General features: G+C 50.7%; 2 protein-coding genes across 3 annotated transcripts in view; one reads left to right on the forward strand and one right to left on the reverse strand.

Moving 5' to 3' along the window:
- Positions 1 to 4380, reverse strand: part of LOC114045060 (collagen alpha-1(I) chain-like) — a 97678-nt gene extending 93298 nt beyond the window's left edge. Inside the window, exons 1-4 of the mRNA XM_027864873.1 lie at positions 4216 to 4380; positions 3987 to 4133; positions 3591 to 3896; positions 3209 to 3503 (exon numbers count right to left, since the gene is read on the reverse strand). Coding sequence (XP_027720674.1) covers positions 3209 to 3503; positions 3591 to 3896; positions 3987 to 4133; positions 4216 to 4380 — 913 coding nt within the window. The remainder of the gene's footprint in view (positions 1 to 3208; positions 3504 to 3590; positions 3897 to 3986; positions 4134 to 4215) is intronic.
- ARID1A (AT-rich interaction domain 1A) overlaps positions 4379 to 14567 on the forward strand; it is a 90403-nt gene continuing 80214 nt past the window's right edge. The window contains exon 1 of one of the 2 annotated variants that reach the window (XM_027864824.1): positions 4379 to 5581. In XM_027864824.1, the coding sequence (XP_027720625.1) occupies positions 4379 to 5581 (1203 nt within the window). The remainder of the gene's footprint in view (positions 5582 to 14567) is intronic. The other variant, XM_027864825.1, reaches the window with a different exon arrangement.

The following is a 14567-nucleotide window of genomic DNA, read 5'->3' on the forward strand; positions in this document are numbered from 1 at the left end:
GAGAGAGAGAGAGAGAGAGAGAGAGAGAGAGAGAGAGAGAGAGAGAGAGAGAATTGAGGAGAGGAGAGACTTTAGTCCGGTTTCCATGTCAACGATTCAGTCCATATTTGCCATCAGGCTGCTGCTGGCAGAAGCACTTTTCATGAGGGACCCTCTGTGTCCTGGTCCAAGCCCTCCAATCTACACCGGGTTTCCTGGGCTGCCAGGTTGCCGGGTTAAATGGCAAGGGCCGTTGAGGAAAGAAACTCCACCAGGGGGAGGACCCACAGTCCCCACCCAAGGATCTCACAGCCTGGGCCAGCCGGGGGACTGGGATCCCTGGGCAAACCACGTGCCCAGCTAGCCTCCCCTCATTTCCCAGCTGCCATTGCCTCTAGTGAGGGCGGCTGGACCAGTTACAAAGAAAGTTGCCTCTAGTCTCTGGCATGCCTCTCTAGCTTGGTGGTTGCAGGGCTGAGGGGGTTGGGGGAAAACACTTTAAGGTGGAAGCTTCCCACCACCCCCACCTCCCACCCACTTTGGGATGAGATGTGGGAGGGGAAAAAACTTGATTTGTCATCTTCCAACCCAGCTGAATGGACTTTCAGCCGCCTGTCTCATCACTGGGTAAAATGGTGGTTGTTTTTAATACAGAGAACCCACACGTGCAGTCTCTGCTTGGAATGAGGGATGTTGGAGCTGGTTCTGTGTTTCACGGCCACTGGGCAAATGAGGAGGGCCTAATTTGGAGAAAATCCTTTCTGGGTTCCAGATTCTCATTCAGCTCCAGGTTTCTTCTTACACCACAGCTCTCTGTAAAGAAAACAGCAGGGTAATTGCATGTAAAAATTCCTCATTTGTGTGCAGGACCCTGGACTGTTTGCCAGTTTAGAGGCACTTGATTAAATAGCCAAGCTCCCTTTATGAGGCAGCCTGTAATTGGTTTCTAGGACCTCATGCATCAAGAGATTTGTAGCCCCTGAGGACTCCTAGTGAAATGAGGGCACTGGCCCACTCCAGTCAGTTTTCCAAATCTATTTTGGATGCCATTTGATTTGGTTGCTTAGTATTTTAAAAAAGTAAATAAAAATATAATAAATGCCAGAGGTTCCTCTGAACCACGGTCTCCAGCCTCATTTGTCACCCTTAGATTCATTGGAGAGTATTTGAAGTCTTCTGATCTCCTTTGTGAGGGATAGTCTAGACTACTTTGACTTTTGTAATTCACTGTGGTCACCAGTGAATTGATTGGCCAAGATCCCTGGGGCCTGCAGAAGTTGGTAAGTTCTCCTATCATGCTAAATAAGAAGTGAACTGATGTTTTAGCTCTTGAATATTACCTTTTGTCCCCCTCCAGAACTATCACTGAAGTGGCAGCTTGCCCAGCTAGGAGCTGGTGTGATCTAGGGACTTCAGATCTGTCATCATGTATTTTGGAGGACTAGTGGCAAAAAGAGGGGGTAGGAGTGGGGAAGAGGCCTTTGGGGGCTTTTTTTCTATCATAGGACATCAAGGCCTCCATTATTTAAACAGGTGCCAAGTCAGTTGGTTTTCGTGTCCAAACACGGCTCTTGGTGCTTTTTTGCTGGAAAGTATAAATATCAGATTTGGAGATCTCCCAGATTGCTTCCCTTTCATAAAGATACAATCAGTATGGATTAATCTGTACATCTCTCTTTTGCCTGTATGGGAGAATACTAGGCCCTGGCAGGTATGTTCAGTGGAAGAAGGATCATGGGATCAGAGATCTAGAACTGAGAGAGACCTCAGAGACCTTAGCGTCCAACCCCCTCATTTTATAGACCAGGAAACCACAACCTTGGGAGGTTATGAAGTACCCAGGGTCACACAGGCAGTAGTACATGATCAGAGACTAGATTTGAACCCAGGTCCAATGACCCTAAGTCAGCGTTTTTTTTTCCAGTGTTCAGGGCTGCCTCCCTAAGATAAGTGCCCTGACCTCAGGAAGCATACAATTTAACAAGTCCCTTTTCTAAATTGTAGTCACTTTTTGGTCCCTAAAGCCGACCTGATAAAGATGTCATTTTCAGAGCAACAGTGTTTATATCAGGAGGAGCAGAAATTCTAACAAAGAGTCTTTTAAAATGAACTCGGCTGATGAATTCTTCTAGGGCCCCACAAGACTCTTTAGTCTATGAGCTTCGACTTTCACAAAACACAAAATCTGGTTATGGAAGAGGGGCCTAGGGTGTCTGGTGACACAGGACGAGGCCCCTCAAAAGGCAGATTCCAGTGCTGCTGGTGTGCTGGAATCCTCTCTGGTTTTCATAGCCTGTCATGACAGAGCAAAACAATGAGGCCTCCTTCAAAGAATATTCCAAGTCAGTTGCAGGACAGAGAAGCGACTGTGGATTAGATGGGCCAGTTGCATGCCATAGCCTGCCAGGTAGAAGAGTAGAACTGAAGTGCACTTCTCAGTGGTTTGTTCACTTTAGATTTGTCGGGCCAGGGAACGCGACGTTTTGGTTTCTCTCAATTCTTACCATTGTGCAATTGAAAGTTTTTGCATCCTCTGCAATGTGGAATTGGAGTTTCAAGTCCAGCAGCACCGATTCTCCTGGCAGCCCGAAATACACATTACTTGGACCAGGTGGGTTCCAAGCTGCCCGGTCCAATTCTCTCGTACTTGAGGAAAAAAAAAATGGTTCCGGGCCCTTTTAGCCTATATGAAAGTTTACAGCTTTCGGGTCCTTGTAAGCATAAAAGTTTTTGTCTTTTTAGAGAGAGGAATGGGGGGCACAATTGTCTTGAGAGGCAAACCTGAGGAGGCTTCTGTACTCCTGACCCCTAGAGTGCCGAGTGGCCACCAAAGCTGCCGGGGTGCTAACCATTTTAGGTCAGTCCCGCGCCTTCTGCTTTGATCCCAAACTCATTTTGATCCTATTGTTCTGTTTGTTCACAAATTGACAGACCACTTTTTTTTTTTAAGAGGCTAAGCCGGCCTGGCGGCGGATCCCAAGCCCCAACCTTGGGGTAGGGTATTTTTTTTATTAAAGCCGTCCTCTATGCCCCTGACTTTGAGTGACCTGGAGCAGGATCCCTCCCCCTCTGTCTTTCAATTCTGTAAAATGGGGATAATCCGGCCCCCATGCCCCCGGGGCCTTGTCAGAAGGGCTAATGAGGGCAGGGAAATGGGAAAATGGAAAGTGTCTGCAAGCTGAACAATGATCTCTCTCTCCTGGCTGAAAAGGGGCTGCGCTCGCCGCGCTGGGGCTTTCCTTCGGGTTTGTCAAGGGCTTGGAAGAAGAAAAGTGTTCCGGAGAGGCCAGGAGGCGGCGCGGAGCCGGCCCCGGCGGCGCGGGGGCCGCGGGCGCACCGCAGCCGGGCAGCCACGGGCCCGGGCCAGTTTGGCCTCGGCGGGTAAAGTTCACGCCGCCTGCTCCCCTCGGTGCGGCCGAGGAGGGGAAGGGAGGGGAAGAGGACAGAAGAGGGAGGCGGGGCGGGCTCCGGAGGAGGAACGGCTCCGTTCCGGGTTTTCCCCGGCGCCGTCGGTGGCGGCGCTGCTGAGTGCGGGGAAGGGGCCCGGGGCCTGGTGCCGCCGCTGCTGCTGCTGCCGCCTCTCGCCTCCCTCCTCCTCCTTTGTGAGGGGCCCGGAGGAGAGTCCGTTCCAAGGCCTGCACTCCGCTCCGAGTTTGCCAGGCGGCCGTGGCGGCGCTGGGTAAAATGGCAGTGCTGAGCCTCGTGTCGGAGTGAGGGGGACTCGGAGGAGAGTGGGGGAGCTCCAGCCGCTCAGTCCGGCCGTCCGCCCGCCCCGCAGCAGCCCCGGCCCCTAGCAGCCGCCCCGGAGGCAGGGGCAGCGGCCCGGCCCGCCCCTCCCTAGTCCGCTGCCCGCACGGCCCCCCGGCCGCCGCCGCCGCTGCTGCCGCCTCCCGCCTGTCCCGGGTCCCCCTCCCCCCCTGCTCCCTCCCTCCCTCCCCCCTCCCCGATCCCCCTCCCCCTCCCTCCTCCTTTCTCCGGCAGCAGAAAGCGGAGAGTCACAGCGGGGCCAGGCCCTGGGGAGCGGAGCCTCCACCGCCCCCCTCATTCCCAGGCCAGGGCTTGGGGGAATGAGCCGGGGGACCCGGGCACCGAGCCCCCAGAGCCAGGAGCAGCTGAGCCGCCGGCGCCCCCTCGGCCGCCGCCGCCTCCTCCTCCTCCTCCTCCTCCGCCGCCGCCGCCAGCTCGGAGCCTGAGCCGGCGGGGCGGGGGGGAGAGAGAGGAGCTGAGCGAGCGAGCGAGAGCCCGAGCGAGAGCGAGAGCCCGAGCCGCGCCAGCAGCCGAGGCCCGCCCGGCGGGTGGGGAGGGGAGCCCGGGGGACTCGGCCCCGGGGTGGGGGGGAGCAGGAGGAGAAGACAGGCCCGGGTCGGGGCGCTTGGCGGCGGAGGAGACAGCGGGGATCATGGCCGCGCAGGTCGCCCCCGCCACCGCTAGCAGCCTGGGCAACCCGCCGCCGCCGCCGCCCTCGGAGCTGAAGAAAGCGGAGCAGCAGCAGCAGCAGCAGCGAGAGGAGGCGGGGGGCGAGGCGGCGGCGGCGGCGGAGCAGCAGCGCGGGGAGATGAAGGCAGCGGCCGGCGGCCCGGAAAGCGAGGGCCCCGCCGGGGGGCCGCCGCCGCCGCTCGGCAAGGAGCTCCAGGACGGGGCCGAGAGCAACGGGGGCGGCGGCGGCGGCGGCGGGGCCGGCGCGGAGCCGGACCTCAAGAACTCCAACGGGAACGCGGGGCCCAGGCCCGCCCTGAACAATAACCTCCCGGAGCCGCCCGGCGGCGGTGGTGGCGGCGGCGGCAGCAGCGGCAGCAGCGACGGGGTGGGGGCGCCGCCGCCGCCGCCTCCTCACTCGGCCGCCGCCGCGGCCGCCCTGCCGCCCCCCGCCTACGGCTTCGGGCAGGCGTACGGCCGGAGCCCGTCGGCCGTGGCCGCCGCCGCCGCCGTGGCCGCCGCTGTCTTCCACCAACATGGCGGACAACAAAGCCCTGGCCTGGCAGCGCTGCAGAGCGGCGGCGGAGGCGGCGGCGGCGGCCTGGAGCCCTACGCGGGGCCCCCGCAGAACTCGCACGGCGACCACGGCTTCCCCAACCACCAGTACAACTCCTACTACCCCAACCGCAGCGCCTACCCGCCGCCCCCCCAGGCCTACGCGCTGGGCTCCCCGAGAGGCGGCGCCCCGGGCCCGGCCTCGGCCGCCGCCGGCTCCAAGCCTCCCCCCGCGTCCAGCGCCTCGGCCTCGGCAGCCGCCGCCGCCGCCGCCGCCGCCGCCGCGTCCTTCCCTCCTCAGCGCTTTGGGGCCATGGGCGGAGGAGGCCCCGCGGCGGCCGGCGGGGGCACCCCGCAGCCCACGGCCACCCCCACCCTCAACCAGCTGCTCACGTCGCCCAGCTCGGCCCGGGGCTACCCGGGCTACCCCGGCAGCGACTACGGCGGGGGCGGGCCCCAGGACGGGGGCGCCGCCAAGGGCCCCGCGGACTTGGCCTCGCAGTACGCGGGCAGCGGCCAGGCCTGGGGGTCGGCCGCCTCGGGAGCCGGCCAACAAAGGAGCCACCACGCGCCCATGAGCCCCGGGAGCAGCAGCGGCGGCGCCGGGCAGCAGCTCACCCGGACCCCGCAGGTAAAGGGAGCGCTCCGAGGGGGAGGCGGCCGGGGAGGGGGGGGCGAGCGAGCTGCCGGCCGGGGCGGGGAGGGGGGCGCCGGGGCCCCCGGCCCGCCCGGGCCCACCCGGCTGGGGAGCTGCCATTGTCTCACTCTTCTCTGCTCCTAAAATGGCTGCCTTGCTGCCTTCCTCGCCTGGGCTCTCCAGCCTTTGTGTGGGGCTTCCCACAGAGCCGTCTCGGGGGCTTTCGCCTACCCTCCGTCGCCTCTGCCTTTGGGGCTGGGGGTGCGCGCTCTTGGGAGGGCTTGGGGGAGAGGGGAGGGCACGGGCCAGGCCCAGGATCGGGGGGCGTCGCGTGCTTCTTACGGGCTTTGGGGTGTAGCCCCTGGCAGCCTCTGCCCAGCCTCCAGGGAAGTTCTCCTACTCCCCACCCTCCCGCACATGGGCCCTCCCTGGGCAGCCCCTTCCCTGCCTGCAGTCGGGCCCAGGGGGGCCCCTTGGTCCCTGAGGCCCTTGGAGGGAGGGAAAGGGCCTCGTTTGGTCGGCTAGAGCCAGGCTGCAGCATGTCCAGGTCGGCCCGGGCCATCTCCTTTCTTGGTCTCTGTTGGCCCAGTGGCCTGGGCTTCTCCCTGGAAGCGCTGGTAAACAGCTGAGTGATTGGAGTAGTGAGTGCAGATTGCTTTGGTTTGGGATTTGAATTATGGAGGTAAAATCCTTCTGTCAAAGCCAGGAGACAGTTGGTCTTAGGTTGACATCCTATCTGTGATCTGATTGGCTCCCCATCTCCTGCTCTTGGCCATTTATAATTGCCTCTGATGTAATGGTACAACAATCCTGATGAGCTCATAAACTTTTACACTCTGCTTTTCTGCCAGTGATAACCCAAACCATCACTGCCACTATCTGCCTTTTATTCCAGAACTGAAATTGGCTGTGACCTTGAGGAGGTTCAGCAGCAAATCCTGTATCAGCAGGAGCAGAGCCCCAGACAGGCTGCCCTTGTTGCATTGTGCCCGAAACAAAAGAGGAAGCAGCAGCATTTTGCTTGTACCTTGGATTTATTTTGCTTGTTATGTTTTATGCAGCCTGAAATAGATTCTGTGTTGTCAGAACAGGAGCTGGGTTTATCTCTACAATGGGTTTGCTGTTTGTTTGGGGTATGTGACTTTCCCATTGGTATAAATGATTTCTTTGATGGTTCTGAGGATGCATTTGTCTCTTTGGTAATTTTGACCCCATGAGCTTTGCAGAATTGAAATTACTTAGCTGGGCCTTTTATATTAGGTTTTGGATATTGGGTCTTTCCTGGGGGGTGGGACAGGGAGATAGGGAGGGGGAAATAAACTTAAAAAGGAGCTAGAGAGAACTTAATTTAACCCTGGCATATCTTGAATTAGCTTCAAATGAGTCCTCTTTTAGGAAAAAACGAAACCTTACTCTTTACATATTGAGTCTTCTTAACACTTTCTTTTGTTTGAATTGAAGTTTGAGAGACTTTTAAAAGAGTGTTAGTGGCAGACTTGACCTCCTTGAGAGAGGAAGTCTCTCACTATGGAACTGATAGGGCAAAGTTAATATCCATTCTTAGGGCAGAAGAAGACTGGTTTTTCCTATTTATTCTCCAGCCTCTGAGGCCTACTTCAAACACCATCATCTGGATGGAGCTTTCCCCTGCCTCCTTCTCTCTTTTTCCACCCTTCTTAACCCCTGTCACTGATCTTTGATCTTAACTTTTCTCCTCCTCTCTGTCTTGGCACCTTGGTGTACTCTCTTTATATTCTATTTTGTTCAGTGCCTACATGTTGTGTCCCTCACTGATAGATTATAAGAAAGGTAGGGAAAGAAAAGACTGGGTTTTATTTAATCCATCTTGCCTCCAGCCTAAAGGGCTTCATAACATAAAGCACTTAAAGGAATGGTTGGTGAATCTGGCTCAAGTCAAAATTCAGATCACCCAATAAGCAATTTAAGGTAACAATTAGAGAAAACTAGAACACAAAGTTTCTGGTTTTTTTCCATGTTATAACAACCCCCCCCCCCCAAAAAAAACAAAAAACCATGAGCCTCTCTGGGTATTTCTAGTGATTTACTTCAAAAGCACATTTAAAGAACTCATTTATATATTCCATTTATCTTCAATGGACTTCATCATGGTGTCTTTTCACCTTTATTCTGACTTCAGTGTTTGGACTGAAGATGTCGGATCCATGTAGCTGGAAAAAAGGGATGGTGGGCTTGCTTTATTTTCTAGTACATGCATTTTTTTTCCTTATTAGAATGGAGATTTTAATTAGTGGGACTCTATTTAATAGAGACCTGAGAACTAACTGACTTAACTCCTGCTGCTCAACAGAGCTTAGACTAGTCAGACCAACCCTGTGAGGAATTTCTCCTGTGGTAGAAATGATTCCACTCTACACTGTAGGCAAGAAAGTGGGGGAAACTGAAGACTTGCCCTCTTGGCATTTTGGAGGAAGGCTTGGGTTTGGGTTGCATCTTGGGTCTTTTCTTCTCTGTCCTGTTCGTCCCCCACCCCCATGTGTAACTTCCAGAATTAGAAGTAGGACAGGGGCAGATCTGAATGCTTTGGATGGTCTGATGATGTAGCTGGTGGTTGGGAGACACGTACAGTTGAAGTGTTCGTTTTTTGAGTCCTTTGGAGTTTGGAATGCATGTTGTATCTGCCGCCTCTTTTTTGAGTGCAAGCATCCTTTTATAAAAGTTCCACCTTTACCGTCATCGGTAATTGTGCTAGGCACGTGTACCACCTAGTCTCAATCCCTCTACAGTTCAGTCTCAGGGAAAAGAGGAAATTAGACCTGTGGAGGAGAACACAGCTTCAGTCCTTCTGGACTGTGTGTGGGCTCCCTGTAAATGGCTGTGTGAGAGCAAACAGGGAAGGAGAGATAATGTTTTTTTTTTTCTTTTTGGTAAAAATGTTTAACATTGGGGAAATATCCCAGGAAATCATAAGGTTACAGAGTGAGTGTTCCTAAAACATTGGACTTTGACTGCCCTATTTTCCTCAAACAGTTCTTGATTTCTGTTTTGGGGAAGATTGGTACAATTAAGGTGGGAGGGTTTTTAGGGAAATTGAGAGAAGGGGCTGGGACCTGTGATCTCCTAGATGGAGGAACCCCTTCTGCCAGTGAAGGAAAGCAGGCTTGCACCATGGGGCTCTGAGGGGGTCATACAACATAGGTCAGAGGTAAAGCTTGAACCCAGGTTCTCCTGACTCGAGTCTGGCTCTCTGAAGAAATGAAGGATAGATAAATGCCAGAGTTCATGTCTTTTTCATGGGAGTGGGAAAGTTCTGTTCTGAAACAGGCAGTTAAAATCTTTTCTTTGTCTTTTTCTTCTTGCTAGTTCTTGTGTTTCTTGTATTAAGTCCTGCTGTGGAGGAAGTGATCTCAGGATCGGTTAGTGCACTATAATAGTGTCTCAAACTCAAACGAGCTTAGTTGTGGCACACTTGAGGGCTTGAGATATTGGTGGATCCCATTCATTCTTATGAAGTACCTACTGTGTGGCCGGGCACTGTGCTTGGGAGCTGGGGATACAAAGACTGAAAAAAAAAAAATGAAAAATTGTCTGCCCTCAAGGAGCTTACATTCTATTGGGGGAAAACATGTTCACAGAGAGTTTAATATAAAATGTACTTGAAGTAATTGGGGAGGAGGGTATGCTTCATAACCACTGTTCTTTGAATACCTGTGGCATATTCCCAAGATACTGAAGGTATCAAAATTTGGAGCAAAATAGTGAAAATCAAGCCTATTAAAATATGGAAAATGACCATTAAAATGGGTTTTATTTAGATTGTTTTAGAGAGGGGAAATACTTCTGGCATCAAAATATTTTTGTGGGGTCCGCCATTCACATTACAGAGAACACCAGTTGGGTTCTTTGGAATGAAGCTTGGGAAATGTGGGACTAGACCCTAGGATGAAACTTTTATTTCAGGCTGCTTTAAGAGAAACATCTGGGGGATCCAGCAAAGTTATCAGATTCACAGATGCTATTGGGCTCCTGGAGGACCATAGTGGATTTGATTATAGGGACTTGGCTGTTTCCACTTGCTATGGAAATATCGAACAGAATTTCTGACTCCTGGGAAACAAATCCAGGATTCCTGTCTTTATCATGGGAATGCCTACTGGCAGGCAGTCTGGGCTGGCTGAAATACAGGACTCTTGGAGCTGTCTCAGAAGTAGGAGGGACTAGAAAAACCAGCTCCAGATGAACACCCACTATTCCAGTCCTATTTTCTCCAGCCCTTCTCTTTTAGATGGTGGGGGGGAGAGGAATCAAAATAGACATTGGGTGAATTTAGATCCTTTGGTGCATTTAGGTGTGAATAGTAATATTTAGTAATACTTTTTCCTGAAGTCCTCTTCAATGCGTGTTTTAATATATCTGGGAATCCCCACGTTCTTAGAGGTTATGTCATTGGAGTCCAAGCCCTGACCTATCATAGCAAGGTAGAAAACGTTGGTGGGACTGTCATTAGGACCAGCCTTGATTAGTACAGAGGCTTAACACCAGAGTGTTAGTGACCAGAGAATTTTTAAATTTTTATTTAAAAAAAAAATTTTTTTTTGCCACCACAACTCAAAAAGCTGTCTTTAATGATGGAAAGAAGTGATAATTTACATCTATAGAGAGACTGCTTGCAAAAGTGAAATCACAGGTTCTTGAATTGTTATTATTGTGGTGGTTGTTGATGAAACCTTCCATTTATATGGTGCTTGATGGTTACAAAGTACTTTCACACGTCTTGCTTATTTGAGTTTTAATAGCCCTGTGGAGTTAACATGCTTCATGTGTCCTTATTTTACAGATGAGGAAACTGAGGCTCATTCAGGTTGAGTGATAGCCCTAAAGCTGTATGCATATCTGGTAGTGAACCCAGGCCTTGCTGCTCTGACTCCAGCAGAGTCAGAGAGCTTTCTTCTGGACTACTTTTTGCTTTTGTGTGAGGCAAAATTTAATCACAAGCAGAAAGAGCTCTCCCTGTAATAGAAGATCTCTTGGAGCATATTAAACATTCATTTGTTGGCTTGCCTCCTTCCTGAGGGGTGTGCATTTTACACCAGGTCATTTTGTAGAGCTCCAGAGGTTCAATGAATGACATTTTAAATATGGGAAGACTTTGAAAAACATTGGACCTGTCCATTGAAGGACCCCTTTTTCCGTTCCCTACCTCACTTCCACCCCCCACATTGTTATGTTTGACTTCAGATCTCTTAACCCAAAAGCACGCAAAGCCTCAAGATCATTTTCCAAATTAGCACTAGATTATCCTTTCCTGCTCATCAGTCATGATCTCTTAGGGTCTGAAGCAGGCTCCTGGGACACCATAGTTTTTATCACTGGATTTTTTTTTCTTTGCTCAAAGGGGTGATGTAAGTAGACCTTGCCCTGTACCCGGTCAGTAATATGGCTATTTCTTGAAATGGGTAAGTTCTGGGTGTAACATGGTATTGGAGCCTGCAGGGACTTTGGGTCTAGCCCTGCTTAGCCCCTGGCCCGTTGGGTACTACCATGAGTAAATCTTTCCTCCGTTCCTGGGCCTCCATTTCATCATCTGCAAAGTGAGAAAGTTGAATTGCTCACTGATCTCCAAAGCTCCCTCCAATTATAACATTCTATGGGACTCTATCTCCACACAAGGACACTGGCATGCTGGCTTTGAGGAACTTTCCATTCACCTTGTAGCCTCACCATGGTTCTCTAGCCTTGGGGAAGAGCCATTGTTTACATAGACATTTTCTGCTTAATGGGTTCAGTTGGTGCTTAGAATGAAAAGGGGAAGTAGGACTGTTTGTGCTGATCTTAAATACCTGTGTGAGGAAGGAGGGCCCCAATACCTTCTCCTGAGGAGTGATAGACCAGACTGCATAGTCAGTGAAGTGCTGCTCTGCTTTGGACCGAGCCCCTGCCACCACCATTGATCTCTTGGAGTTCATTCCTTCTGTCTGGATGGTGTCCTATAGAAAGCACCAGCCTAGGAAACAAATCCCGATGGGTTGCTAGTTCTAGCTTTGCCACTAGCTAGCTGAAGGGACCTCGGGCGAATTGCTGGGACTCTCTTGGCCTCATTTGTAAAATGAGAGAGCTAGGGGCAGCTAAGTGGTGCAGTGGATAGAGTACTGGCCCTGGAGTCAGGAGGACCTAAGTTCAAATTCGGCCTCACACCAAACACTTGACACTCACTAGCTGTGTGACCCTGGGCAAGTCACTTAACCCCAGTTGCCTAAAAAATTAAAAAAAAAGTAGAATGAGAGGGGTAGACTAGATCTACAAGGCTTCCTTTCCGTTCTAATGATATGAGCCTGATAATAATGAATACTTGTACAGTTAAACAGATCTCATGAAAACCTCAGCTTTGAGAAAGTCTATTTGGAGTTTGCCTGGCCCAGGAGGGGTTGGGGTGGGGGGATTGGAGAGGGGGTGAATTATCAGCTTTTAAATCAGTACTGTTCATGTTAGACTCCAAGCTTTATGAGCATATTATGTTATTTAGGTGGACTTTTTGAATAGGCTGGACTCTTGATCTGGGTCCAGCAGGCACTTGTAAATGGGAAGTTTTCTCAGAGATGAGGATGAGCTCTAGAGGCAAGAAGAGTTAGAGCAGTGTGTCTCAGGTAGATTTCATGGGTGTAAATTTGACTTTCCTCACATTCTTGGCTTTTGAATCATGTGGTGTAATATGCATGTGGATTGTTAATATGATTTTTCTTCTGACACACCCATGCTTCCCCTCTCTCTTCTCTTGGCCCAGTGTTGTAGAAGGGTAATTTAGGTGGATTAGAGGTGTGCCAAGGAAGCTTCTCCTTACAAAAGTTGGGGGGGGGGGGGGGAAGGAAGGTAGAGCTGTGGAAGCTTGACACAGCACTTTCTCTGTCTTTAAAGGAACCACATGTTTCAGAGCTTTGTGTAAATACTTGCTGAGCTGTCAATATGTACCCAGGAGGTTTTTGTAGTAAGATGTAAATGGTTGTATAGAATGTTTGACAGGCAAATTAATAAACAGTTATAAGACCAAGATAATTCTGGTCTTCTTGCATTTTACTTCTCTGGAGTGGAGTAAAAAACAGTATTGCAGAAAGTGATGGAGGAGAGTTGGGAGGGGATAGGAGGAAAGTTATTAAAGGTGGAGGAGGGGAGAAAAGCTCACCAAGGGGAAGGTGGGGATAGAAAAGTGATGTGAAGCTTGGATCTTCTCTGATACCACATCAAATCCATTGTCATTTCACAGTGGGGAAAGAAAATGAACCGAAGCTTGGGAGGAAGGCCCCAAGCATGGGGCTCTGGATTTTAGAATTAGATGGCCCAGGTTAGATTCCAGCTCTGCTCCTTACTAGCTGTGTGACCTTGGTTAAGTCCTTGACCCTCTCAGGGCCTCAGATTCTGCCTCAGAAGAATGAGGACGCTGGACCAGCAGATTGCAAAGTTCCTTAAAATGTTCCCTTCCTAAGTTTTACCTTAGCAAGCTTCTTCCAAAAGCTTACTATTTGCTGGAGTCAAGTCTTCTTTCTTTAGGGGTTTGGAGTTGGGTGAGATTCCGTTTGTGGAATGCCAAATCATGAAAGAAGATAATAAATCCTCTCCTCTCTAACCCCCTTCCTCAGGCGTTTGCTGGAACTGGAACATGTGGTAGAAGCCCACCGCCCAGGGGACTGGCCTTGGTGTTCTCTCTGGCGTCAGTAATCTCTTCATCTGAGCTCTTCTCATGGACTTCTGAAACTTTTTTTGGAACTCCTCAGAGCTGTGATTTCATCAGTGTTGGTGGTGTTTTTTCCACTACCTCCCATCACAAGCCCTTCTCAAAACATTTATTAGGCACCAACAGTGTGCCAGGCACTGAGCTAGACCTTAGAAGTTTCTGTGGCCACTAGAGGAGAAATTCTTTTTTCCAACTTTCTGGTGATAATGGGCCTCTCCAAATTTACTTTGGTAGATTCTCAGACAGTAGATTTAATCAGTTGACAGGTCACCCACTGACTTCAAGCCATTCTGCCAAATGTAAGTGTAAGACCTGCCAAAGCTAGAGACCTCTGGTATACAGTCTTTGGGCACTCACTCTCACATCTTTCTGAGGCCACAGGAGAACTTTAGTGAGAAGTATTAGATTAAAATTTGTGTTATGTTTATTTGTGTCTTCTCTTGCCAGGCCTTTGAAGACTATAATAGGGTATGACTTAGCTTTATATCTCCCTCCACCATTGAACACCATATTTGCACACAGTCAGTGATTAATAGATAATTGAATGACTTTTTCGTGTTCTCAGTCTTGAATGTCTTCAGGATTTCTGGCTCAGTGGAGGCTCCGTGAGTTTGAGAAATAGCATGGACCTATCTAGAAGGGAGACGGGTAGATGCTGGACTTGATGCAGGAGATTAGAGTCTCAGGTCAAAAGTTTTTCAGGGTTCCTTCAAGGCCTCCTTAATGACCCCTGTGTCAACAATGACCAAGTGTCTGTTCCTCCTTTACCATTGCCGCCCCTCCAAAAAGGGTTTGGTTTTTTCTTTCCTTACTTGAGATCACAAGCAGAAAAGAGAAATTGCCTCAAGTTTCTTCTAGGCCACTAATGTATCTCTCCCAGGATTTCCAGAGTCACTTATCTGGGTTGCAGTTGGGAGTGTGAATTGTCACATGCCTGATCTTAGTTTGAAGGTTCAAGTAGCATCTCAGAGGCAGAACATTGGACTAGGAGTCAATACCTGTGTGCTAATCCTGACACTTGGTAATGCTAGCCAAGTGGCATAAGTTAATTACCTCCCCAGGCCTGCCTCAGTTTTCTCTCCTATAAGAATGGATAATACCTGCCGTATTTCAGCCTCCCTGGGTATCATAAGGATTAAGTAAAATAACATATACAAAGCACTTTGTAGCATAGAAAATACCACATGTATGTCACCTATCAAATCAATATATTAAAAAAAAACAACTTGTCATTAATTTTACGTAGTTGTAGACTCTCTAGTATAGGGCTGTTCT

The sequence above is a fragment of the Vombatus ursinus genome, unplaced genomic scaffold (assembly GCF_900497805.2).
Source record: "Vombatus ursinus unplaced genomic scaffold, bare-nosed wombat genome assembly UNPS02014777.1, whole genome shotgun sequence".
Lineage (NCBI taxonomy): Eukaryota > Metazoa > Chordata > Mammalia > Diprotodontia > Vombatidae > Vombatus > Vombatus ursinus.